The sequence below is a fragment of the Heteronotia binoei genome, chromosome 21 (genome assembly GCF_032191835.1).
Source record: "Heteronotia binoei isolate CCM8104 ecotype False Entrance Well chromosome 21, APGP_CSIRO_Hbin_v1, whole genome shotgun sequence".
Taxonomy (NCBI): domain Eukaryota; kingdom Metazoa; phylum Chordata; class Lepidosauria; order Squamata; family Gekkonidae; genus Heteronotia; species Heteronotia binoei.
The window spans coordinates 189,535,922-189,562,873 of record NC_083243.1 but is presented as its reverse complement, the minus strand read 5'-3'; the positions used below and the strand labels follow the sequence as shown (position 1 = coordinate 189,562,873).

Below are 26,952 nucleotides of genomic sequence, written 5' to 3'. Positions count from 1 at the left end.
TTAAAACAGTCAACACAATGGAATCCCCAGGACATATCAGAGATATCGGCTTCCTAACTCAGTAGACACAATAATTATGGTAATTAGTTGTTTACTTATCAGCTTTTCACAGAAAACAGATTATATTGGTCTTAAAGATGTCATTGTAGTCAAACTTACTTCTCAGGCATGTTATTAACCCCATCAGTCGAACTACGTTATCAGGCATGTTATTAACCTCATCAGTACCTGTTCTGAGTAGGAGGCAGCCTGCTCTTGTCTTCCAAGCTGCTTTTTCACAGCTTGGAGGCCAGGAGCATATGGCACCCGCTTCCCCTCCCTCAGCCATTGTAAGTGAGGATTCCTTTAAATGGTTGCGGGAAAGCAGCAGGGCATGTGCTGCGCTGCATCTCCAGTGCAATGACATCACTCTGTGTGACATCATCATGTTGAGAATGGCCCCTCCCCCTCCTGGAATGCCCTCCAAATCCCACCACTGGGGAGAAAGTTGGGACCTATACCAGATAGATTTGTCTTCAAGATCCAAATGGGAAGATGGAACTTGTCTGTGGCATTCTTTTGTTTCTCCTTTACTGTATGTTTCTTCTTCCCTTTAGTTCTGTCCCAGAAGTTCGGGCTACCTCAAGTTTCAAGGCTGTGCTTCTTTCTTATTTCTCCACTGGAATCAGCCAAGTCACCTTTGACCTTTTTTTCCTGTTCTAAAGAGTTGCTGTCATTTTACATCCACTGCAAATGGAGGGCCATTCCACTCAGTGAATTAGAGCAGAATGGCTGGCCATATCTTGTAGCCATTCTCTCTAACCAGATTAACACTGCACAAATCCCATTCAACATTCTTGTAAAAGCAACCCCAAGCCTGTTTCCTCCACCATTACTTGGCTCTTGGCTTCTATGGAATTGCTCTTTTTCCTTATCCCTCCTTTAAAAAAACAAGCAAACAAAAAACAGCCCTTGTAGGGAAACATAACAGAGCACTACTGCATTTTGCCCTGGAATCTTTCATTTATTTAAAGGTACCATGAGACGCTGGCATCCCATGCTGGTTCCCAAGACTCAGCCTTTCATAAGGCAGGCATTCTTCCTTGAAAGAAGGACAATTTGGAGACATAAATAATAAGAGCCAACAGAAAAAAGAATCTAATATTTGCTTTGGGGCAAATTGATTTAGACTGGAAGTGCATCCAACAGTGTTCAGCTGGACTGACAATAAAGGATCATCTAAGAAAACACAGTTTACACATCTTTTAAACTATGGCGCCTAATTGCCTTTTGCTGTTGTCTAGAACTGGGCTATATGTTTTGCCTACTGTATAAATAGCAGCCAAGAGATTCAGAACTTTGAGGTTCCCTGCCAGTTACGGATGGTTTCAAAATTTTCCTCCATGCAGTCTCATTACAGAAAAGCAACTATTTCAGTTTCATTTCTCCCTTGTGCAAATCGAGCTTCAGTTCTTTATTCAACATTTGCTGTTTTCCAACATGGACAGTGCAATTCTAAGCAGAGGAACACCTTTCTAAAGTCTGTAGACTGCAATAGACTTAGAATGGTGTAACTCCGCTTAGGACTGAATTTCTATGTTGATGACTTTCTCAGTGTGTGTGTGTATGTTTGACATTATAATTTATAATTTTATATTAAAACTATACAACACACAGTGAAGAGTGTGGGATCAAAGTTGCTAACAAACCTACAAATGAATATGAAAGGAATACAGAACACAAGTTCATCTTGCCTGCTAGTAGGCAGAGAGCTGCAGCAGACTGAAGTCATATGGGGAAGAATCTCCTTTTGTCGTTTCCCTTGATTATCCCTCATTCTCCCTCCTAGGCCTTTTTTTCCTAATAGAAAAGAACTGGCAGGAAAAGGGAAGGTTATCTGCCATGGAGAGGAAGAAAGAGAAACAACTGAAGGAGAGACCTGGCCTGTAGCGCCTCCTCCTGTGTATAACTTCTCTCTTTCATTTCTTCTTGCCAAGGGGAGCTTCTGAAGTAATCTAGAGCTTTTAATGTGGTAATTTAATGTGTAGCCTGTAGGGGTGAATATAACTTAAATTTCTTACCTGTATTTTTTTCACAGGCGGGAGGGGAGGGGGAGAGACACAAAACAAAACAGAAGACAGGAGTTACCACTTCTGCTACTTATTTATTGGTCCATTGTGCTGACTGGTCCCAGCTTAATTTCAGCCTAGATAGTAAAGCATCTGTTTTGGATACTTTTGATTTTGTGATGAAGATAGTTAAGTAAATTCATTATGTAGACTAGGGGTCCCCAAACCCTGGTTCGTGGGCCGGTCCCAATCCATGGCCTGTTTGCAACCGGGCCACGCAGCCTCACTGCCCCGCCCCCTCACAGCCTCCCTGCTCCCCCCCTACGGTGCCTCCCCCCTGTTTTCACCATTTTAAGGCCCAGGAAGGAGTGGTGAAGCACCTCCCAGGCCAACCCCCTCCAATGATCAGCTGATTGGTGGGGAAAACCACGGCAGCAATGCCAACGACCCACTGAAAGAGTGGTGCTGCCCTTGCCTCCTCCCCACTTCCTTCCCACGCCCAGGAAAGAGCCTTCTCGGTTATAGCACCAAAACTTTGGAATTCCCTCTCCAGGGAGATTCATCTGTCTCTAACGATCAATGTCTTTCACCAGTAGGTGAAAACTTGTCTTGTCTAGCTTATCCCCAATAGTGATTGTTTATGTCTTATTTTATAATTTTAAAGATTTTAATTCCTCAGATGTTTTAATTTTTTTAAAATGTTTGCTCCCTTGGGGACCCTGATCAGATGGGAAGACAGTATAAAAAGGTTTTAAATACATTAATAAAGTAACCACTATATCAAGCATGTTTGGAAGTATTCTTCATTTGTCAAATGGAAAACTGCATTTAGCATCATGTGCATTCAGTTTAGACATTCCTACTATGTCCCCATATTAAAAGCTTAGTTGCAAAGTACCTTTTGGCTGCCATAACATTCAGGAAATGGCAAAAGATTAGCTCTCCTTCTTGACGTTTGACTGATTTTATAACTGAAATGCTTTGTTAATTTGCCATTCCGTACTTTTATTTTTATGCCAATAAAGGCAATTGGATTTGGGCATTCCTACACCATATTAACCACCATCGGAAATCCAGATGAAAAAGTATTGTTAATGTCACTGTGGGAGTGTGGTCACTGGGAGAATAGCGGGGAGGTACTTGTGAATTGTCTGCATTGTACAGCGGATGGACTAGAAAACCCGTGAGCTCTCTTCCAGCTCTGTGTTTCTATGTCACCTGTAGGGTTTTCAAGGCAAGAGATGTTTGTCTGCTTCTACATAGTGACCCTGGACTTCCTTGGTGGTCTCCCATCCAAATACTGACTGTTTGGCTGACCCTGCTTAGCTTCCTAGATCTGATAAGATTGGGCTAGCCTAGGCAATCCAAGTCAGGGTATATATATATCTCTTCAGTAGTTCACAAAAATATGTGTGCACGTACAGATTAAAAATGTGGACACATATATCAATCCATCCATTACTGAACATCACTAGCAAAAGGAAATAGCTTCTAAATAATGTTGACTTGGTATTTATTCCAGAGTGGCAGCATGAAGGTATGATTATCAATGCTGCCATTGTTTAAAATAAAAACCCAGGCTAATAACCTTTAATATTGGTCCACTAGCTTTTTCTGCTTGTCTAACCTCTCTGAGTTGCTTCGGAAAACATTCGCACAGAAGGCACTTGTAGGAGAATGAACTAATGCTCTGTTATTCAGGCATGCAAAGCTATCATAAGGACAAACATTCTTTGGCTGCATTTGCAAATCAGTTTTTTTTTTTTGCCATCCTCCAGGCCTTGGAATAGAGTGAATAGATTCCTAGCCTGTCATTTGTGTGAGTGATAGTTACTATTTTGCGCTGTCCCCACCTTGTTATTCTGGCCATCGTGGACCCTTCTTGGTGCTTAAACTTTTCCAAAAGAAATTTGTTTCTGCTGTTGAAGCTTAGCATCGTTGACAGCTGTCACACAGAAGCGCACCATGCTTGAATAACTGGTTTGATAGCTTCCGCGTCTGTGAAAGAGCCCTAATCTTTCCTCTCTTTCCATTCACAGCGAGTGCCTGAGTGCAAGGGACCCATATTGTGGCTGGGATAAGAAGCAGAAGCGATGTACAACCATCGAGGACAGCTCCAACATGAGCCTGTGGACTCAGAATATTACTGAGTGCCCAGTAAGTTTAAATTTAAATGAGTAGTGAAGCAAATACATATGAACTGTTGCAGCACTTCTGCATTGTCTGCTCCCTCCTCTGTAGTGGAACCAGTTGTTACCATGGTGTTTTGGTAGATGATATGGTGATTTCCATTTTTCCTAGATTTGGTTGCACTGGTGAGGGGAATAGCAATGCCATCTGTGTGATTCCCAGTTGCAGAGGGCATCAAGTCCTATTTGTCTGAGAGGAGTAATTGGACCACCATTGTGTCATTATTTTTCCTTCAGAGGCAACCATCAGCCTCTCAACCAAATTATTCTGCCTCATTCTACGGAGCTGTGATAATTGCTGTACTAAATTGAGAAGGGTGGTATTCAGGTGGTGATTGCAATTGGTGTGTGATCGTCCAATCATTAGGAGCTTTGAATGGATTCAAATTGCAGAAATGGCATTGATGTCATATTATGGTCATGGTCCGTGTGAATTGTAAATCCACCTTGGGGAAGTTAGGGGCAAAAATTCTTTAACCACTCACTATATTTGAAGCAGTTAAGGATATGAATTGGTGTGTGTGTGTGGGGGGAAATATGGGGGTGCGAGCAAACGGAAGTGGGAATGAAATCCACGAGAGATTAACGGTACAATACTAAAAAGAGTTACCCCCCTTCTAAATTCATCGATGTCTGTGGGCCTAGAGCAATGTAACTCTGTTTAGGACTGAACTGTTAGTCTCTTTCTCGCGGCCAAGTATTAAACATCAACTTTTTCTCTCTCTTCAAAATGGCATATTTCATTTAAGTGGCTGTCCCGACTAGTTCCCCATGCTATCTTTGCCGCTGTTCTCAGATTTGCAATACAAGGCATGGGTTGATTGCTGTGTTCTGCAGATGCAATTCTGCTGCTTGAATTAGACCTCCAAGGTAGAAAAGAGTAGGCCTCGGCTTCCCCAAACACCATGCATGTTTTCAATAATATTACCATCTGCTGTTATGCAATTTTGCACGCTGAGGCTTCTCGCCTTGATCGATAGTTGATGTTGCAGAATGCTGTGTCTGCCTCGTGCCAGTTAGGTTTTGAAGGTGCAACACTGGAATGTTTGTTCTTCTTAGCATCCTTCGTACCCCAGCTCATTTTTTTTTTCCTAGGGTGCATTAGTCATTCCTTCAGCCTGTCCTCTGCTTGGCAAGCTTTCGTTTCCCTTTTTCAAAAAGCTGGCTTTAAAGGATTGTCTGTTTATAACCTCCCTGTGCTGTTCATGGGATATAATGCTTCTTGACTGCGCATGCTGTTATCTCGTTCAACTTAACGCTTCTGTCTGTTGACAGGTGTGTGAGGTGTTAATCTTCCGCTTGAAATATTTCTGCCTTGGCCCCCTCCCAGTCAGTGCTTCAGAGTCTTTGAAAACCGCTGCAAATAGCTCATTATGTTCCATTTGGATTTTAGAAACGATGAGAAGGTTTATTGTTTACTTGGGATTTTACTGCGCAGGAATTTGCAGCTTGCTTTTTATTATGCACCGTCACCTTGCAGATAATAATCCCAGAGAGGGAAACTCAACCAAGAGCCTTACCGACTGAAGAAATTATGCTACCACCAGATCACCCCATGAATAATTATGGCTGAGTGTATGGCATGAATGTTCTGCCCATGGGTACCGGCCCAAGCTCCTCTAGTAATATGAAAACCAGGAAGTGGTGTGGATGGTAATGTGTTAATTTCTCCCACTGTTGTTGCCAGACACAGAAAGACCAATGCTGACGTGATGGCATCATACTTACAAAACAAATAAGTCTTCATCTTCATCTATACTACATTCTGTAGTATAGCTGAAAGGTTCAGAGGTTAATTTCATTAAGGTAGCCTTTTTTTCTGGATCACACTATATTAAGGTCAAACTGAATGTAACAGTGATCTCATGGCTGCCATTTAAAAGTGATATTAAATTGCTGAGAGGGCCTGGGGCATTTTAAATCGCTTGATGGCAGTGTACTTGTGGCAGTTTCAGCTATGGTTAGGCATGAACCAGCTCACTAACCTAAATCTGTGATGAAAATCACCTAGTTCATGGTTCATGAGCTGAGGTTCCTGAACTTAACCATGGTTTTTGAGGGTGGTGTGCAGTTCAAGTGGTACAAATCAGCTATGTCTGAGGTGGTCACACTGGAACAGATCAATTGCAATTGTCAAATCAGTGGGGGGGGGACTTCTACAGCCCTGGAAACACCAATAGTGGTCCTCCAAAGTTTGGCAGGCAGCACTGGCCACCAATAAAACAGCTCCCATTCTGCCCTATGGGGGCATGTTACATTCCTGGACCTGTGATTTCCCCAGAAACCACTTTCTGGGGGGCACCTACTTCGGGGGGCTACTGCACCACTATCTCAAAGCCAATCCTCTCCAAATTTTGAAGACAGGGAGAAGGTCATCCTGGGGAGTTCCACTGTGAGCTTGATGCCTCTAGCTTGCAGGGAAAGAGTTCAACACACTCCTGAAACTGATTTCCCCAGAGAACACTTTCCTGGAGACATCTGCTTTGGGGGACTGTAAGCCCCCCTAAATCCAATCCTTGCCAAGCTTGGAGGGCAGGTAGAGGGGAGTCAGTTGGAGATTTGCTGCGAGTTTGGCATCTATAGCCCACAGCGGGGCATTCTACCGCATCATGAACCACCAGTAAACAGGAAGGTTCATGGAGATTCATGGTTTGTGGTTCATGCAGCCCCATGAACCATGAACTGAGATGAACCTCCATTCTCCTGGCTCATGCCTGTCCTAGTCATGACTTCGCCATCATGTTTAGTTTGGCCCCCAGTGACTAAGGAGCAAATATGGAGAGGCGTTCTTTGAAGAGGCCATTGGATATTATCTAAACCAGAATTCTAAACAATTTTTGCTGCTACTGGGGGTGGGGGGGGGTGGGACGAGGGAAGTATAATCCATATGCCATTAAAGAAAAAATACTTCCCACACTTAAGATTGATTTGTTTCAAAGCCTTCCATGTTTATTTAATTAAAAATTAGCTGTTTTTCCAATGCCAATTATGAGCCAATAATTGTTTCTAAGATCCTCTGCTTTTCTGAGTCTGTTTGTTAATTAAAGCAAGCCAAATAATATCTTTGATGACTGAGCAGGTTCAGAGGAACAGGCCTGCTGGGTCCATGTGGTCCAGCATTCTGTCTCCAAAAGCAGCCAACTGGAGCTAAGTCCCCTCATCAAAACCAGCAACACGTTTGGGGAAAGCTAGAGGGAAAAGATCAACTGCTTTGATGAAAAATCAATAATTCTGGACTCAGCACTGCGTTATGTTATCTTGCCTAGCCTTAAGTTCAGAACAATTAAATGGAGTAGCTGGGGAAGGGTGAAATTAATTTGTCTAAGCTTCGCTTTCCCTAAGCCAGATCCCTCTGTGTTTACTGGTATGGGGTCAGTTGTCCAGCGTGAGCAGGTTTGCCTGTTGACTTCAGTGGAGCGGATCCCTTGTCGGTGAGGGGGAAAGATGAGACCATTAGAAAGAGTTGGAACATTCCAGGAACGACTGGGCTGTAGTGATGATTAAACTTGTGCTAAAGCACATGATATCTGTACAAAAATTTCTCCGTTCAGTGATTTGAATTCCATATCTGTCAGCGCCATGCTTAGAATATTACGTATGTATGAAAAGAGTAGAAGGCTCCAGGTGTGCATGTGAACTGCATCAAAAAGTTTGGAACTTAATCCAGATTTCTGAAGATGGAGTGCTGGAAACAGTGTGGGTAGGGTCGGCTGAAATAAAATAGGGCCTCGGAAGAGTTTCCTCACATCAAAATGCATGGCTAGGATACCCTAGCACTCCTTTTTCTATTCCTTGATTCTCAGTCTCTTTCCTCCTGGTTCACGGTTCATTTGCATCTCATATCTTCCAGCCTTCCGTGTTTGCTGCTACTGCTGAGAGGTCATGTAATACATCCAGGATACTTAATTTTATCTCCCCAATCCAACAGCGGGATTAGCATACACAAAGCTTCTTGCCATTCACAGTAAATATCCCTCAGCACCCATGGTTTGCTTTGTAATGTGGTTTTCTAGCTTATGGAAGCACAGATGGATGGCTCTAAGTATGTGGGTGGGAAGTAAGGGATGTTGCTTCAGTGCTTGTGATTTATGTGCTTAAGGGTTACTTACGATGTTCTTGATCATACAAACAATATGCATGCAGAATCCTGCTTATGTGTCTGGATCTCTTTTGTTTTATTTGGGTGACTCAGTGAGCGAATACTTCCAGTACACCCCAAGGGAACCAGCCAAGGGAGCAGCTAATTAGCGTCTTTCCCTGGACAGCCAGGCAAGACAACATTTCTTTTAAAAAGTGCTTCTGTGTGCCTTTGTGGCATGCAGAGTTCCAGAGTTTAATTAAAGAAAATAAAATGCCATTGGTGAAATTAACATGGCTTCCTCCCCCTGCCTTTCATGAAAGAGCAGTGAGAGATCAACAAAAGCATTTCTGGTATGCACAAATTTTTACTAGATCTTCATGAAGATTTCAAGGGAAGCTTAAAAACCCACACGCACACACACACATACACAGTGTGAGACCATACATGTGCATGGCAATTGCAGCACTGTTACAAATTCTGAAAATGCAAGCTGGAAGAATGGCATGAAGCAAACACTTGGGGCTGGATACTCCTTGCGCTGATGGAGTCGGGTCTTCCCCATCCTAAAGTAGCCTCTCTGATCTGTGCAGAGGCATAGTCAATGATCAGAGGACTGTAGTGAACAAAAGCCAAACAATGGAGGGATGAATCATGGAAGAGGGAGGCATTGGGTGAAATGGCCCCTCTGCTTTCTTCCAACAGCAGCATTTCAGCTGGCTTAAGAAGGAAGGTGATTTTTCCCAGTCTCCTCACTGCAGCTGCCTGTGACTTGTGGCTGTCTGTCCATGAGAGTCCCCCCAATCACCATCGCTGCCTGTGAGAAGGCAAAAACCGGGAACAGTCGGCTTCTTTCTAGGATCCAATCTGTAGGGTGTCGCTGCACAAACAGGATGTGATACATTGGAACCATTAAATTCAGGGAGGAAGTGGGGGAGAATCTGACTGGGTGAGAATTCAGGGAGTGTGACATTTAGAAACAATTGTACAATAAACCTTTCACATAGAAAACACAGTGTTTGGGAGAAAAGTAGCCTGGGCCTTCTCTGTTGCATGACATGTTCAAATACCGCTTCTTATCTCCTTCAAATCTTTTCCTTTCGGAGCTCAATCACACCTAGTTTAATCAACACTGAGTCATATTTTGCTTTTTAAACCCTCTGCCATCTTTAAGCAGCTAACCTTCCCCAATTTGTCTCCATCTTCCTTCAAAATGTGATGTTCCTTCCCCTGACAAGTAGTCCAGCTGAGCTTCATCCAAAACGGAGCGTAGCACTGTTAGCACACTGCCTCCTGGTGATGCTTATCGTTTGTGTGTGGCTGAGTTATAGTGTGGTGAAAACTGAGCTTTGTAACAGATGTTTTAAGCCCTCTAACTACAGCGTGATGAGCGTAATGACAGACCTAAATTATCTCCATGTCATTTCTTGTTGTCTTGAGATGGGAGATGGTGGCTCATAGGAGGTGCCAGGGGAGTGCTTAACGGAACCAGAGAGACAGGGAAGTAGAAGTTAGGAACTTTATGATTTGTGACCCTAATTACAGCGCTAAGTTGTTATTGTGTTTTCAGATTCGCCTCAGGTTAAGCGTGTTTGGTTAATCCCACGAAGCAGAGGAAGTGCCATCCCTTCCAAGTAACTATAGGAGCTGGGGTGCCTGGCGCGTTCAACGATAAACAAACGCTTCTCTTGCTCTGCTATTCACTCCCCTGTCAGCGAGGACCAGTCAGTTTGATACAGCAAGGCAGGAACTGAGGTGCTCAGGAAGTTTCCGTTAAATCTGAACCCAAAGCACTGGTGCGAAGAGAAGAGTTTTCACTGTTCCCTAAATTTGCTAGTTAGGTTGAGTATTTGTTTCTGAGAAATGTCTCGTGGTGAGTTTGAAAGTTTGGGGTGGGCTGAAGCATTTGTTAAATTGCAAATTGTTATATAATTCAGCTGTCTTAAAAACCACACAGCAACCCTGTGTGGTAGGGCAGGTTGAGAAAAGCGACTCCAGGTATCACCTGATAAAAGTTTCGTACCTGAGTGAGGATTTTACCTGGTCTCCCATCTCCAAACCTGACAATCTAATGGATAATCTGCACTACGTATGGGCATTTTGACCTCATTTCATAATGCTTAATATATATCTGTGGACTCTGTGCAGTCTGTTCAATCTGCTGTTCACATTGAATATATGTTCCGGGCCCACCTATGCAGTATAAGTTGCAATGGCTACGTAGCGAGGAGCAACGGATGATCTTGATGAATGTTTTCCCCACAACATCTCCTTGTCTGTATGACTTACGTAGCATGAAACCCCGAGCTCCGTTTCACGGGCTTGCATCTTTCCCCTTCATGGCAGCTCTGGAATACTGTCTTGGATCACCGACCGTGGTAACTTTTTCTGTCTTTACTGTCTTCTGTGACCATGATGACCACTGTCACCGTTATGACTTTTTCTTCATTTTAAATTAGGTGAAAAATCTGATGATGGATGGGCATTTGGGGGCCTGGTCCCCATGGCAACCCTGTGAGCACTCAGATGGAGACAGCACAGGCTCCTGCATGTGCCGATCACGGTCATGTGACAACCCTCAGCCTCGCTGCGGTGGACGCGACTGCGATGGAGGCAGAATAGAGATTGCAAATTGCTCAAGGTACTTTTAGCATGTTAGTGACATGTATTTTCTTTTCCCTTCGGCTGTCTACTCACATTGTGTAGTCTCTTAGCCAAATATTACCCATCGCTCACGAACAAACAGGACCACAGTGGTAAAAGATATTGCAGTTACAAAAGAAACAAGACTATGTGGAAAATATAACTCTTTTAATAAATATAGAAGATTTAACCTAGGTATATGAACGATATATACAAAACTATTACATCCCCTAAACTAAACTCAGTATCGTATATAAATAATCTGTGGCAATAAATTCATCTAATTTCCACCATGTATAAACTAAGCAGAAAATCAAAATCCAACTCTCTGTTGCATAATCATTCTAATGTTTTGTACAAAGGGCCTGGAGTTCATCAATAAATCAAAGTCCAACTTGAAACGCTTCTTTTATTAAGGAAAGGAGAAAAATTCAACAGCATTAACTAGGAGATGTGCGTTCCAATGTAGAGTGCATTCCTCACTCCTCCACATGCAGCTGCTGGGTGACCTTGGGCCAATCACAGTTATCGCAGAGCTATTCTCTCAAGAGCAGTTCTCAAAACAGCTCTCTCAGCCTCACTCACCTCACAGGATGTTTGTTGTGGGAACAGGAAGGGAAAGGAGGTTGTAAGCCACGCCAAGTGAAGAGCAGGGTATAAATCCAATTCCTCCTCCTCCTTCTCCTCCTCCTCCTCCTTCTCTTCCCACTTGAGATTGCGTTTAGCAATATGGAGAGGTAGTACAGGTCCTTTTGGCACTACCTGAATCTTACCTGTTGGAGCAGTACTTGAGAAAGAACAATTGAAACAGACAGACAACTGGCAATCCGTAGAATTGCAGAATAAGCAATTACAACAAAGAAACCCTTTGTACAAGGAGTAGAAATCATACAACTGGGACTATTTCAAGTTGGACTTTGATTTAATTGATGAATTTCATATCCTTTGTACAAACCGTTAGAATGATTGTGCAACAGAGACTGTTTTGACTTGAATTTTGATTTTCTGTTTAGTTTATACATGGTGGAAATGGTATGCAATTATTGCAATAGATTATTTATATATGATACGGAGTTTAGTTTAAGGGATGTAATATTTTTGTATATGTTATTCATATATCTATGTGAAATGGGTCATTTTGTAGAAAAGTAGGTGGTGGAGCTCATCCAGGGATTGTTATGCAGCTGCACCTACTATTCAATGGGCAAGGAGTTGGAACTCTCAAAGTTTCAGGAGCTGTGCTCCTGTGAGCTCCCACTGAAGCTGAGGCCTGATGTTAAATCTTCTGCACTTATTATAAGAGTTATATTTTCCACACGGTTCCTTTGGTAATTGCAAATATTACCCATGGCACAAAACTAATTTTAAAGTGGGTGTGACGGGTGGGGAACTAAACTTCTTTAATATGTGATGATTGGGAAGATTTCGGAAACATAACTAAGAATTTATCAGATGATCTGACTTTATGCAGCAGCAGGCAAATGAATCCCTTTCCAAGTTCATAGGTTTAAACCCAGAGTGATTCATCTGGAATAAATCCTGGAGACTGTTGTTCTGATCAAGGGTTCTTTCGGTTGGTTGGAGAGCGGGATCAGAGTGCAGTCTGTCTCTCTCTCTCTCTGTGGCTTACAGGTTAACATCTCTGACACAGATTGATAAGCCTTGTAGACCACCCTTCCACCTAGTGTGGTCTACAAGGCTTCAGAAAGCCTTGTAGACCACCCTTCCACCTAGCACTGTCTCCTTTATTGCAGGCATTTCTCCGTTCTGTTTCTCTCCTTTAAGTGCAAATGCCGGAAATTGGCCTTTCTGCATGCAAAGCATGTGCTCTGAACTGAGCTGTGGTCCTTCCAAATGCAAATGTGCTGCTGAGCTATTGCTTCTGCTGCTCTGTCTGGAAGCAGCCTTCCTTGCATTCTCCAAATCATTAAATTCAGATTAGTTGACTCATGCTCGAGCCATAATTCCTTTTTAAAAATCAGGAGATTGGTATTTAAAGCTTATTTAAAAGGTGGATTTCTCTGCCTCCTTCTCCTAACCTGATCACTTCTTATAGCTTCCAGGTTTCAGTTAAAACAATATTTCAACAAGCTTGACTGAAAATATTGTATTAAACTCCATTAAAAGTATATATTACATCACACTGTATGTGATACAGTTAAATTATAGAAATTTAACAGCCCAATCCAGACATATGTGGCAGCTGGCCATGGCGCATGTAAGGCGGCGCTCATCGAGTCCCTAAGGGGATTAGCATGCACAGGCGTAGGGGCGGGGGGAAAGAGGCATAAGGCGGCTGCAGGTCCAGCAGTCGCCATGGCAACCCCACTGGAGCTTGCGGGTGAGGCAGATGCAGGAGGAGGGGAGGGCCAGCCCAGGCCCCCCCCCCTGGATTGGTCCAGCGACATGGCAGATGACAGTCGGGGGTGGGAAGAGGCTGCCCCGGAGAGGCTGATTGCCTTCCCCACCCCGCCTCAGCAGAGACCTGAGCCAATCATAGCCAGACAGGCACAGTCAAGGGGAAGAAGTCCCAGCAATGTGGCGAGAGGAAAGGAGTGGGGCTGGGCATGCGTGCGAGAGAGAGAGACAGAGAAGCCTGGCATGCTGCCACAATGGGGGTGGGGGAAATGCGAGCTATGGGATTGGCCAGTCCCATGGCCATGCCCACCATCAGAGATTTGTGCCAATGGCAAGAAGGTGAGAGAAATCATGCCCACCCCCTCACCCATACACAGACAGGGGAAACGTAGTGCAGGAGTCTGTAGTCAGGGAAACCAGGCAAAATGTGTGTCCAGGACAGAGGAGACAGAGCCGTGGCATGTCCAAGTCCTACAGGAAAGCGCTGTCCAGCACAGACATAGAGTCTTGCCGCCCCCCCTTGCGGGGAACCCCAACCCCATTGGCAGCAGGACACAGTGCGAGGCGCCAGCCAGGTGCCCAGCTCATGCCCCCCGCACCTCCCTCTGCTCTGTGCCATGGGATGAGGGGGGGGAGAACCCCCGAGCTCCCCTGTCCACTCTCTCATGGAGGTGGCTTATAACCCCCCGTCCCTCCCCATGAAGTATGTGACCCCGCCCCCTAAGAACCCACTGATGGAGGGAACACTTCACACAGCACACTTGGAAGGGGGTGGGGCAGAGGGAATGTGCAGCAGGCACCACGCACACGAGACAAGGAACACGGCACATCTCAAGATTTTATTGCTCAGGAACTGGGTGCAAGTTTCCTAGGAACAACTCAGACAGTCTTGCCAGCCATGGGGCTTCACTCTGAGAGGGGGGTGGGAACAGCTGACGGAGAAGGGGGGGAGTAAGTGCCCCAGACAGAAGTCTCTCTGTTCCATTCCCACTTGCAAAACAGAAACAGAGATCAAGAGCACCCAAAGGGGCAGCAGCTGCAGCATGTACACGTGTTGTGCTGAGGGAATCTCTTAAAGGGACAGTCCCTGACCCACCTCCCCACAGGCATCAAAGGAGCTGCCAGACCCCACCTCCCCTGCCAGGGGTGGGAACGAGGAAGAGGACAGACTGAGGGGGGGGGCCTCCAGCAACATGCGGGGCCCACGGCAAGAGCCCCTGCCTGGGGTTTTAGCCTGGCTCCAGTGCCAGAGACGCTGTCATTGTGAGCAAGGGGGGGAGGTGAGTTTGAAGCATGCACTCACACGTACCCATTGGGGCACGACCAGCTCTGCATACCAAGCTTCGGGCACCTGTTTGGACTCGAAAAAAGAGGTTAGCCAATGAAGAGAACCCTCGCTCCCCTCCTCGCAAGCCAAAGTGCCCACCCTATACTGTCTAAGCAAATTCGCTGTGCAAGTTCCGTCACCAAAGCGCCCCCCTCTAAGTCCGCGTGGCAGAGAACTCCCTGGCAGAGCCCCCTGCTGCATGGCCGGCCCTACCTAAAGGACATGTGGGGCAGGACTGGCAGCCTTTGTAGGAGAGGGGGGGATGTGATTGAGTGCTGGACAGGGGGCTCGCCTCATCCAGAGTGTACCGGGATTGGTGCACCGTTTAGTCGGCTCCCTGAGCATTTCTGAGGCTGTGCCAGGAGCGTTGGGAACCTTTGTTTTCGGGGCACATGGGTTTCTATGGGATCCACCATGATTTACCTTGCCATAACTTTACACCTCTCGCAGGGGGCGTGCCCGGGCTGAGAGGTCTTAGGAAGCCGCCTAATGCCAGCCACGCCCCTAGGCCGGCCCCCTCGCATGCTGGCGTACCTTCCTACGCCCTAGTTGCGCTGCTGGCTAGGCGGAGCTGTGCTTCACCTGTGGACTGGGACGGACGCACGCTGCGGTTTGCACAGACTTGAGTAAGCCCATTTGTGCTGGCGGGGAAGGGGCTAGAATGGCGTACCTCCCGTACGCTGGCGTAGCGGTAAGTCTGCCTCCAAAGCACTTTCAGCTCCCCCCCCCCCTCAGGATTGCACTCTTAGTGTAAAATGCCAATCCTTGTGTGTCCCATTGTTACTCTCCTGAAAATCTGAAATTCTCACAGATGTATGATGTATCTTTAAAGTCCCAGTTTACTGGAATCTTGATAGCCTCTCCTAAAGGTATGGAAAATGTTGAAATTAGTGCAAAGAAACAGGTACACTGAAAATACATCAATTTATACAACAAACACTGGATGACTTCTAATTTGAGACTTTGCTTGCAGCTTTCTTGAAAAATTTGATACTCCCCATATGTAGAATAAGACACGGTCATTACATATATACATGCCTTATAAAAACTAGAAAATAAACTTCTGAATGTTGTTATGTGTTTATGAAAAAGGAAACAGAATCAGGCTTTTCTGGTTAAAACACTGGTAGTATGACAGTGACTGAGCTCAGAATGCAGAGGCAGGCTTTTTGTTTGTCTGAGTCATCGAAAGCCTGTTTTCATATTTATGTGCTCCCTTAATTGGTGTCGTGACCACTGTTCATGCAAGCTTTTCTCCCATTGTATTGACCTCTATCAAATGTCCTCACAGCCATGTTGTTAACCACAGAAATGGCACCCTTTGTGCCCCCTTAGCAGTTTTACTTGATCTTCCGCTTTGGGCTTCTCGGCTTACCTCTGTGTAGCAGCTGTTCTACTGGTGGACCGTAAGAAAAGTTGCTTCCGTTTGTTTGGGTCTCTTGAGGTGACTGCTCTACTTGTTTGCCACAACATTTCAGCTGGTGATGACATGGAAGCTCCTCTCACCCACATGCACATAAAGAATATCCTACACCTTTCAGCTGCTGCGCTGAGCTGGGATTGTGCAGAAATTGTTTCAACAATCACCATGCGACTGACACCAATGTAACATGTCGCCCAGCTCTTTCTTTGATCTCATTTTGGGAAAGAGACTGTTTTCCATCTTTCTGAGCAGAATACTAGTCTTTGGGAAAAGATTAGCTCATAACATAAAGGCGAATTGCAAGGCAATTGGGATTATTAATTATGTATATTTTAGCAACCATTATTCAGAACTATTTCAATGTTAAAAAGACAAAGATTTTTTTTGTTTGTTTTAACAATTTATTGATAGCATATGGTTACAAATCTTAATTATTTCTTATTTTTGTGCGTTTAAACATAGTAAGATAAATAATATTTATGTAGAACTTAAAGCTATTGACCTACGCATAAGATCTGTATCTCCCCTTCTATTTGGAAACACTCAAGACAGCTTCTAAAAAAAGAACAAATCATAGCAAATAAATAAAAACAATTCATTTAATTTAAATAGCATAAAATAAATAAAGCAAGCAATAGTGCACAGCTGCAGTTGAAGATTCTCCCTTAGCCCATCCAAACCTGGCTTTAAAACTGGAACTATTAAAAGCAGCCATAGACAAAATGATAAAAAATCATAAAGTAACAAGATTGATAAGAACCAAAACTTTAAACTATCAAGAACAAGGAATTTTGAGGAGATGTTTCGCTTTGCTCCCTTCAAAGACCCTCTTGTAAAAGAATTGTTTTAACCACTCTCTAGAAGGCCATTAACAACAGGAACTACTGTAACGTTCTTCTTCCACAGAGTCACTAATCTTACCTCCTGCAAACTTGGAACAGAGAAGGCCAGCTCTGGAAGATCTTATGATACAAGCAAGTCGTGTGTGTGTGTGGGGGGGGGGGTGTCATGGTCCCACAGCTACCCAGGTCCAAGAACATTTTACCTTTCACGGTCAGGATCGCTACCTTGAATTGAATCTAGAAACAGACCAGGAGGCAGTAAAGTTGTCGTGGTATGGCCTTCCAAAAGTATGTCTCAGTCAGCACCCTTATAGCCACATCTGCAACTGACTGAAGTTTTGAGTGCATAAGTCTCATATAATGCATTTCACATTCGTCCAGTCATAATGTTACCATGTGTGACTGAGGTCAGGTTTGCCAGGAATAGTTGTAGCTGCAAAAGGCTACTCTTGCTATTTGCTCTCAAGCAACAAGGCAGGATTCCGAAGCATCCTCAAGCTGCACATCTGCTGCTTCAATGAGTTGTACCCTATGCAGCTGAAGAGGGATATGAATAGTTGTGTAAACTACTTCTCATATCATACATGGTACTTTAGATCAGCGGTCATTTTGTAGAAAAATAGATGGTGGAGCTCATCCAGGGATTGTTATGCAGCTGCAATACTATTCAATGGACAAGGAGGTGGAACTCTCAGAAGGAGGAGGTGGAACTCTCGGAAAGGTTCAGGAGCTGCACTCCTGTGAGCTCCCACTGAATCAGAGGCCTGCTTTAGATGCTTCATGTTTCGGACCAACATTTCTACTAGGGATGGGCACAAACTTACTTACAACACTACGTTTGCTACTAAATTGCCTGGGTTGTGGTTCACAAACCGAGGTTCGTGCCCAACCCTACTAAATTGCCTGGGTTGTGGTTCACAAACCGAGGTTTGTGCCCAACCTTACTAAATTGCCTGGGTTGTGGTTCACAAACCGAGGTTCGTACCCAACCCTCTCAATGACCCTTTCATGACCCTCCATGTTTTTTCCAGAAGTTTGTGCAGCTTATGGTGGGAAGCAGCTTGCATCTGTTTCAGCCTAACAGTGAGGCTGGTGTGCCTGTCAGCTGTTAGGCTGAAATAGATGTAAGCCATTTCAGCATTTCCTTTCTTGCCTTCCTGCTTCCAAATGGGGGGGAGCAACATGGGGGGAGCGTTAATGACTCACAGCCATTTAAACCTAACAGCTGATGGGTGGATCTGCTTCAAAGCAGGGGGAAGTGAAACAGACAGGTTAAATGGCTCACAGCCATTTAACCCTTTCGAGGTGACCTTCCCCCTTTCTTTTGTCTGCAGTTTGCTGTGTCTGCAGTTTGCTCACAGCCATTTAACCCTTTCGAGGTGATCTTCCCCCTTTCTTTTGTCTGCAGTTTGCTGTGTCTGGGGAAAAGGTGGCCTGAACTGGCCAGTTCAGTTTGGGCATTTTTTGCTCATTTTGATTCAGGCACACCCCAAAGTGGATTTTTTCTGGTTTGTTCCCGTCCCTAATTTCTACAGCTAGTAGAATTCTTATGGTGTGGAATCTTCTTGTCTACGAAAAACAAAATAGTCTATCCCATTGCCACCAGTATGATCTCAGAAGTATAGGACAACACAAAGATAGCCCGTAGAAAGTAGATAAAAAATGCATTCAGTGTTAAGCAGACATATGGTCAACTTACAGTCATCATAAGCCTAGAATTTCCATTTTAACTGACTTCACATGGTATTGTGATGTTTTCATTAGGATGTTTAATTAAAGAGTTTTAGTAACGAGAAAGATTAAGATTGGGAATGCCGCAATGCTAACGAAAACCTTATTGAGAGCTATCTGCACTTTGAATACAAATCAACTCTTCCTCTTTTTGAAGTCTTAATCTTCTAAACAAGATTGGTATATATACAGTAGAGCATTGTTTATCCAAATGTCCTGGCCACTATCCAAGATATTTGGCTAATCAGATTTGGACAAACAGATGTGCGGTTTATATAGGTTTATAGTTAACGCAACAAATAGATGGTAATTTTACAAAGATTTATGTTGCCAAAGTTTGGATCCTGCTGTTACCTTTTCTGTTTTTTTCCCCTGCATGCATCACTTTATGTAAGATTTTGGTGATATAAAATTTTTATACCATAACTTCCCAACTGTTTAATAAAACAGAGGCAAAACATCAGGTTGGAATCTGGCGTCCCAAGCATCGAGACGTCTATGTGGTTAAACACCCTTTGTTACTTTTTGAAGGTTCTCTCAAAGCCAGGTGGCCTTCCCCATCTGATTTTTTTTTTATTCTTTTGTGGGAACTTGGGAGAAAAGGTGTTTAGACCATTTTAGACTCTGTGATCTCTCCCCTGAGTCCCTAGTAATGATGGAACTGAGGGATGCGAAAGAACTTCTGCGCCTGAGGTTGGTGGAGCTTGAACTGAGATCTGCTAGAGCTAGTCTTTCTGCACACATTTTCTTAGGGGAGCAAGCCGAAGTACTGCCCCCAGCCAGGTACCTTTTCAACATCACTATCCCAAAATATTGGATAGTTTTCTCAAAAGCACGACTCAATGCACTTTTCTCTTCGGTGCTTTTGGGACGTTACGCTGGGTACCCATATCTGGAAAGATTGTGCCCCTGCAATTGCAATGAGGTGGAAACAACTCTCCACATCGTTTTGCACTGCCCTAATTACAATGACTTGAGGGCAAGATTAATCTCTCCGATTCTTGGGTCCTTGGCGGGCAGGCAGGAGGATGAGCAAATTGCCTTCCTCCTGTCTGACGCTCATTCTGATGTTTCATCTAAGATTGCCCGTTTCTGTTATGCTGCTCAGTTGGAAAGGAGGAAAATTGAGAATGTAAATCTTGGTTATGAGTTTTAACAATATGTGTAATAGTAGGAGTCAGGAATTTTGTGTAAGAGGTGATGGGTTTGTTTTTATGATTTTGTTTTTGTTTGTATTAAGCTGGTCGGATGACCGTGAATAAAGAACTACTACTACTACATGGGTTAAGTCACAACTGGTGTCAAAGTACCTTTTCGTTTCTCTTCTCTCTGTGAAGGGAGAATAAAACACCCACCACTGTTCTAAAGTCAGCTGCCAAGAGAATGAGAGAGTAGATAACAAACTTGAAATGTGTGAAGGCTACTCAGGGTTTAATTTTAATCTTTTGCGACAACTGGTGCCCTGCTGGAAATCAGCCAACTGCCAGGCGCTTTGATTAGTTCAGTCAGTTCTTTGAACATCAGCACATCTGGGGCTTCCGGTTTCGGCGGCGCACGGTTGAAAATGACTCGGGCCGATGCGTCCTAAGCCGCTTTCAAATCGGCACTTTTGAGGGGTCGCCCCTGAAGGACGACTTGACTCTGGGGCCCAGGAAGGGTTCCAGAAGGCAGGAGGACTGAGCGGTAGATCGGGGATACCAGTGGAGACGGCTGCTCCCGATCCCGCTTTTCTCAAGCCTCGTCGTTCTGATCGTCATTTTAAATGGCAAGAGGGTCAGCCACTGGCTTCTTCTTCCCTTTCCCATCACTCTACATTCTGGACTCTCAAGTTTTCTACCTTCAAGACAAATGACATTGATCTTCTTATTACTCTGTTTTTCCCCATACTTTTTTTTTTTGATTGGTAGCATTTATGAGAAGCAGGAAAAAGGAGAATCAGGAGCAGATTTCAAGTAAGGCAAGAGACTGAGAAGGGGTGGGGGGGAAACTCTCCCTCTTTCTTTTTTCAAGGCTTGTAAAAGTCTGCCTAACCTGATACATTGAAAATACCTGCAGTAAGAGATCTCATCAACTTGTAGTGTAATAAAAGACTGGATGGCTGAATTTAGTTGACTTGTCTTAAACCCCCTTTGGGGGATGAAAATGTTTGATTTTGGGGAAGATATCCGCTGACAAGTGCACATGGATGTGAAAGTTGGTTGGCTTATAAATACTTTGAAGCTTAAGTTGAAGTGCTCTGACTGAACTTATAAGTACATTAAGTAACTATTAAAGGAAGGTGGGTACCTGATTTATAAGACTTAGCAGGATTTCTGGCTGTAAGAAGAACATTTTGCAAATTTTTAAAGTGGATTTCTATCTATTTTTGTGGATGATATAGATATAACCGTTTAAATTTGTATTTTACTTTTTTCTTTTTTTGCCTTTTGTACATCTGTGGTTGGATTATTTTTTTATATGGATTTAAAGATTTTTGGTTTGGGATTTCTTTTTTTTAAGCATCTTTATTTTTTGCTCTTTTTGGGTTTGCTGGTTCCCCCCCCCTTTTTTTTCCCCCTTATAAAGCATCTGCACTTTTATGGGTAAGAGACTGGATACTTTTGAATGACAAGAGACAATTGCTACTAGAAGGACATGATTTGACTATGGGGTGGCATGCATATTTGTGGTATCAAAGACTTGAAGGCCACTCCTATTTTAAGAATCATTGGTTTCGAAAATCCTTGTATCATATGTGGTCATGGTTAAAGACTAGAATTTACCAAAAAATTCCAAGATGGGTTTCTCCAGTAGAAACATTTACGCATCCAAATCTCCTAAAATTAAATCAGAATTATAAGTATGACGACTTGTTGGGAAAAGACAATCAATTGAAAACCAAAGAAGAATTGGAAAATATGGATATCAAAATGAATTGGTGGTTGAGAATGCAAGTTAAATCTAGATATACCAAAGGCAAGATGACATGTTTTAATACAGAACAATATTTATTGGACAAAAAATTTTTGGGCCCACAAGAAAAGTTAATCTCCAAATTATATGCATATCTACTTCAAATGAAGACACAAAATGAAGTTGTAAAGAATTGTATGGTCCAATGGGAAAAAAATATTGGTTACAATATTGCATTAGAAGAATGGGAGAGATTGTGGAAGCTTAACGTTAAATTAACTAGGTCAGTAACTTTCAAAGAAAATCTATATAAGATATTTTATAGATGGTACCTGACCCCACAGAAATTGTGTAAGATTTATACCAATATGTCTAACAAGTGTTGGAAATGTACTAAACAGATTGGTTCCTTTTACCATATGTGGTGGACATGTGAGACGGTGAAAGACTATTGGAAAATGGTGCATGAAATGCTACAGAAGATCATGAAGACACAGATCCATTTCAAACCAGAACTATTTTTACTGAACATATTTCCTGAGGACTATTCCAAAGAAATGAGACACTTCTCGGTGCACTTTAACACAGCAGCTAGGATTCTTTTGGCGCAGAGATGGAAATCTCAGGAAATCCCCATGAAAATGGACTTGTTGGCTGGGAAATCTAAAGAAGAAGCAAGAAAATATTGGATGAAATGTTATGCCTGGTTAGACAATCAAGACTCTTAAGATTCTCTGATGTGAACTCATTATTTCCTTCTTTTTTCCTGTATTTTATATTATAAAATTTACCTTTACTGGAATTGTCAAAATTACTAGATAATGGCCAATGGCTGGGGCTGATGGGAGTTGTAGGCAAAAAATGGGGCTGATGGGAGTTGTAGGCAAAAAACATCTGGAGAGCTACCATTGGCCACCCCTGGAGTAGGAAATACTTTCACAACCATTCTCAAAAGATTTAATTACACTAGTAACTGAGTTGGTTGCTGCTGTCTCCCAATTTGTCAGAGTTAACTTTTCATGAACTTTCCCTGCATAGTTCAGGGATTCAATGTTCTGTAAAGTGGCAAAGGAAAGACCAAAATGAACAAAAATTAACAAGGTTCAGGCGAGAGGAGAGGCTGAAACTGCTTAAAAGGCTGAGAAATACCACTATGAAAAGAATATGTGAGTAGGGGCTTTAGCAATCTAGTTGACCATATGCATACTACACAAAACAGAATCTGGTGTTAATTAGAGATGGGCACAAACCAAATTACAAACCAAAGTTTGCAACCGGGTCCAGTTTGTGATTCGCAAACCTCATTCATGCCATCCCGCCCTCATGAGTCATACGAACCTCCCGGATAGGTTTGTGTGGTTCATGTCAGCAAACATGCTGGCACTGGTGGTGAGGCCTGGAGAAGGCATTTAAAGAAAGTGAAGCCTCTTTAGATGCCTTCTCCAAGCTGCAGTGCCACCAGGATGGCATGACTCACAAGTGAACTGAGAAAGCAACTCAGCAAGTGAACTGGGAAGGCATTTAAATGCCTTCTCAGTTGACTAGCTGCAGCAGCATGACTCAGTGAGCGAACTGGGAATGTTCCCTTTAAATGGCTTTTGCAAGCCATTTCAGCAATCCCTTCACTCCCCCCTCCACTTCCAAGCAAGACAGTGTGAAAAGGATTGCTGAAATGGCTTCCACCTATTTCAGCCTAACAGGATGCAAGCCATTTCAGTGATCCCTCTCACTTCCCTCACTGCTTGAACTTCACTTATGCATGGTGTTCGCTTGCAAGAGCCATTTAAAGGGAACATGCTCTTTAAATGGATTTTGCAAGATGTCCCCCACCTTCCATTCTATTGTCCTCAGGGAGCTACTGCTAGAAGAAAGGAGGGAGGGAAAGTTCACGAACACTTCTTGAACCAGGACGAACCTCCATTTTCCTAGTTTGTGCCCATCCCTAATGCTAATCCTAGAGGCTATAACAGAATTAAGAAAATGGCAGTAGTAGTAGCAGCAGCAGTAGCAGTAAAAGAGGAGGAGGAGGAGGAGGAGATTGGATTTATACCCTGGCCTTCACTTAGTGTCTCAGAGTGGCTTAGAAGAAGAAGAAGAAGATATTGGATTTATATCCCGCCCTCCACTCCAAAGAGTCTCAGAGCGGCTCACAATCTCCTTTACCTTCCTCCCTCACAACAGACACCCTGTGAGGTAGATGAAGATACTGGATTTATATCCTGCCCTCCGCTCCGAAGAGTCTCAGAGCGGCTCCCAATCTCCTTTCCCTTCCTCCCCCACAACAGACACCCTGTAAGGTAGATGAAGATATTGGATTTATATCCCGCCCTCCACTCCGAAGAGTCTCAGAGCGGCTCGCAATCTCCTTTCCCTTCCTCCCCCACAACAGACACCCTGTGAGGTGGGTGGGGCTGGAGAGGGCTCTCACAGCAGCTGCCCTTTCAAGGACAACCTCTGCCAGAGCTATGGCTGACCCAAGGCCATGCTAGCAGCTGCAAGTGGAGGAGTGGGGAATCAAACCCGGTTCTCCCAGATAAAAGTCCGCACACTTAACCACTACACCAAACTGGCTCTCCAATATCCAAACTGGCTTACAATATCCAGTTTGGTGTAGTGGTTAAGCTCACGGACTCTTATCTGGAAGAACTGGGTTTGATTCCCCATTTTTATTTATTTATTTATTTATTTTATTGGCTTTATATCCCACTTTCTCCCCCAAAGCAGGCTCAGGCCCCCGAAGCAAGCGGCTTGCAGCTGCTGGAATAGCCTTCGGTCAGCCATAGCTCTCGCAAAACTGTCCTTGAAAGGGCAGCTTCTGTGGGAGCTCTCTCGGCCCCACCTACCTCCCACAGAGTGTCTGTTGTGGGGGAGGAAGGTAAAGGAGATTGTAAACCACTCTGAGACCCTGTGATTCAGAGTGAAGGGCGGGGTATAAATCCAATTTCTTTTTCTCTTCTTCTTCTTCCTTTCCCTTCTCCTCCCTCAACAGACACCCTGTGAGGTAGGTGGGGCTGAGAGAGCTCTCCAAGAACTGCTCTTGAGAGAACAGCTCTGAGAGAGTTATGACTGACTCAAGGTCACTCCAGCAGCTGCATGTGGAGAAGTGGGGAACCAAACCTGTTTCTCCCAGACAAGAGTCTGTGCACTTAACCACTTCTCCAAATTGGTGTCAATCTAGTATTCTCCAGTGGTCCTGGGAGTGGGGCAATCTTCACTTCCAGTTATACAGCACCCCCTCTCCAAGTGCTGGGTTAATCAACCTATTCAATCATGGAGGGGAGGAGCTTGTCCCAAGGATCTCCATTTTGTTCGTCCCTGCCTCCTGAGCAGGGCGGCAGTGCTCTGCAGAGTGTGGCAATCCCAGTCAGAGTTCTTCTTTGACAGAGGTTTGTTGCTTGGACTCACACTGAGAGGGAAGGGGGCAGTTGCTCCCCTCCCATATGACATCAAAGTTTTGGCAAGCATTTTTGGAGTTGAGGACACTAGGAATCTCCTAGGGCCATGGCCTCAACTGCAGACTCCTGCCAAGGTCCTCAGCCTTTGGGCTGGAAGCACCCCCCTTCAGTGATCCCAAGGGCACAATTGAGTCTGTAGTGGCTTGTTCTGGAGCCAGAAGCCAAGACACATGCCAAGGCCATTGGTGAGGCTCCCACAGGCTGGGAAGGAACTGGCTCAATCAGGCAACAGAGGAGCAGCTCCAGCCCTAAGCCCCCCCCCCCCCGTGAAACTGAGGTTAGACTGGTCCAGCGGACAAGGGGTCGGTGCTTTGAAGAAAAGGACAGAGATATCCTCAGGGCCTTCTGTGTAAAGGAAAAGAGAGCCTTTTCATCCCTTTGGAAGACTGCCAGTGTTGCTGCTTTCTTTGTTGATCTTGGAAAGAAGCATTTCTCTGGCAGAAATGACAGTGAGGGCAGGCCTAGCCACTTCTCAGGCCCTGGAGCAGGGGTGACCAAACTTACTTAACAGAAGAGCCGCATAGAATAAAGGTCAGATCTTTGAGAACCAAAAGACATGAACAAATATGACGCACGTCTTTATTAAAACTCTAAATACTTCCTTTGCAGATTAAAATATATATATATGCATGCACTTTACAACATGACCATGCTAGAAGGAGACTTTAAAAAAAAGAAAAGCTGGGAATAACAGTCCCCATAAGGCTAATAAAGGAAAGGTTAGGGAATTATTTTTTGGCACCAGTGGGAGAAGGAAACACGCATGTACCATATAAATCACTGACCGCTATTTATAGCAAATCTTCATGGTCTCTGTGCATCACACCCAAGGGAAAGTGCACCTGCGTTGACCCCAATCAGTACTTAACAAGCCACAAGATTTTTGTGCTCAGACTCCAGTGACTGTGTGCAGGAATCCCACCACGCATGCTCACCAGAGTGGGAGCGGACATCCCACCAGTTCTCTTCTGACCACCACACCGATCAGTCGATCTCCTTGCTCTGGCAGGTGCTTTCGTTAACCTTCCCCCTTTTCAAATAGCCACTTCTAATCCTTTTCTATATTTGTCTCTTATGCTCTCTCAAAAGAAAATAATATATAAAAACAGAGACAGACAGAGAGAGAGAAGTAGACTTTACTTTCCTTAGCCTTTCAGATCTCCCCTCTCCCTTTTTTTCCTCATTCCCTTTCCTTGAATCGCTCACGTGGTATACCCCGGAGATGCGATCGATGAAACGACGATTAAGACGGCTAGAGAGACAATGGCGTCGCGCTCGTGACGAAGCTACGAGAACATCATATAGGTCATTTATGAGGGCCTATGAGATGGCTATTCGGACTGCAAAGAAGGAATACTTTGCATCCAGAATCGCATCTGCGACCTCGCGCCCAGCACAATTGTTTAGTATAATTCGGTCATTAACAGAACTGCCGCAGGGCAAACAAAATAGTAGAGAATTGGAAATAGGCTGTGAGGCTTTCGCGAGCTATTTCGCAGATAAGGTCTCGTCACTCCGACACGACCTACCCGCCATAATTAATACAGTAGATGAACTTGGGGCACCGAGCACGTCTTCTAGTTCAATTCTGGATTCTTTTGGTCCACTCAGTCTGGAGGAAGTCGACAGGACCCTTGCAGCTGTACGCCCTACGACCTGTAGGTTAGATCCGTGCCCGTCTTGGCTTATAAAGGCTAGCCAAGCGTGGCTACGTGAACCACTACAGGACATCATCAATAGGTCCCTGATTGAAGGGATCTTTCCCACACCTCTTAAAGAGGCAGTGGTCCGTCCCCTCTTAAAAAAACCATCAGCAGACCCGGCCACATTGGCGAACTATCGGCCGGTGTCAAACCTTCCCTTCCTGGGTAAGGTCATAGAGCGGGCGGTGGCGACTCAGCTGCAGGGATTCCTGGAGGACACTTCCGCACTGGATCCATTCCAGTCCGGCTTTCGGCCAGGTCAC

General features: G+C 44.3%; 1 protein-coding gene across 2 annotated transcripts in view; it reads left to right on the top strand.

The window, feature by feature from the left end:
* SEMA5B (semaphorin 5B) overlaps nucleotides 1-26,952 on the top strand; it is a 546,394-nt gene that overhangs the window by 452,413 nt on the left and 67,029 nt on the right. For both annotated transcript variants that reach the window (XM_060262054.1, XM_060262053.1), the window contains exons 12-13: nucleotides 4,088-4,205; nucleotides 10,775-10,956. In XM_060262054.1, the coding sequence (XP_060118037.1) occupies nucleotides 4,088-4,205; nucleotides 10,775-10,956 (300 nt within the window). The remainder of the gene's footprint in view (nucleotides 1-4,087; nucleotides 4,206-10,774; nucleotides 10,957-26,952) is intronic.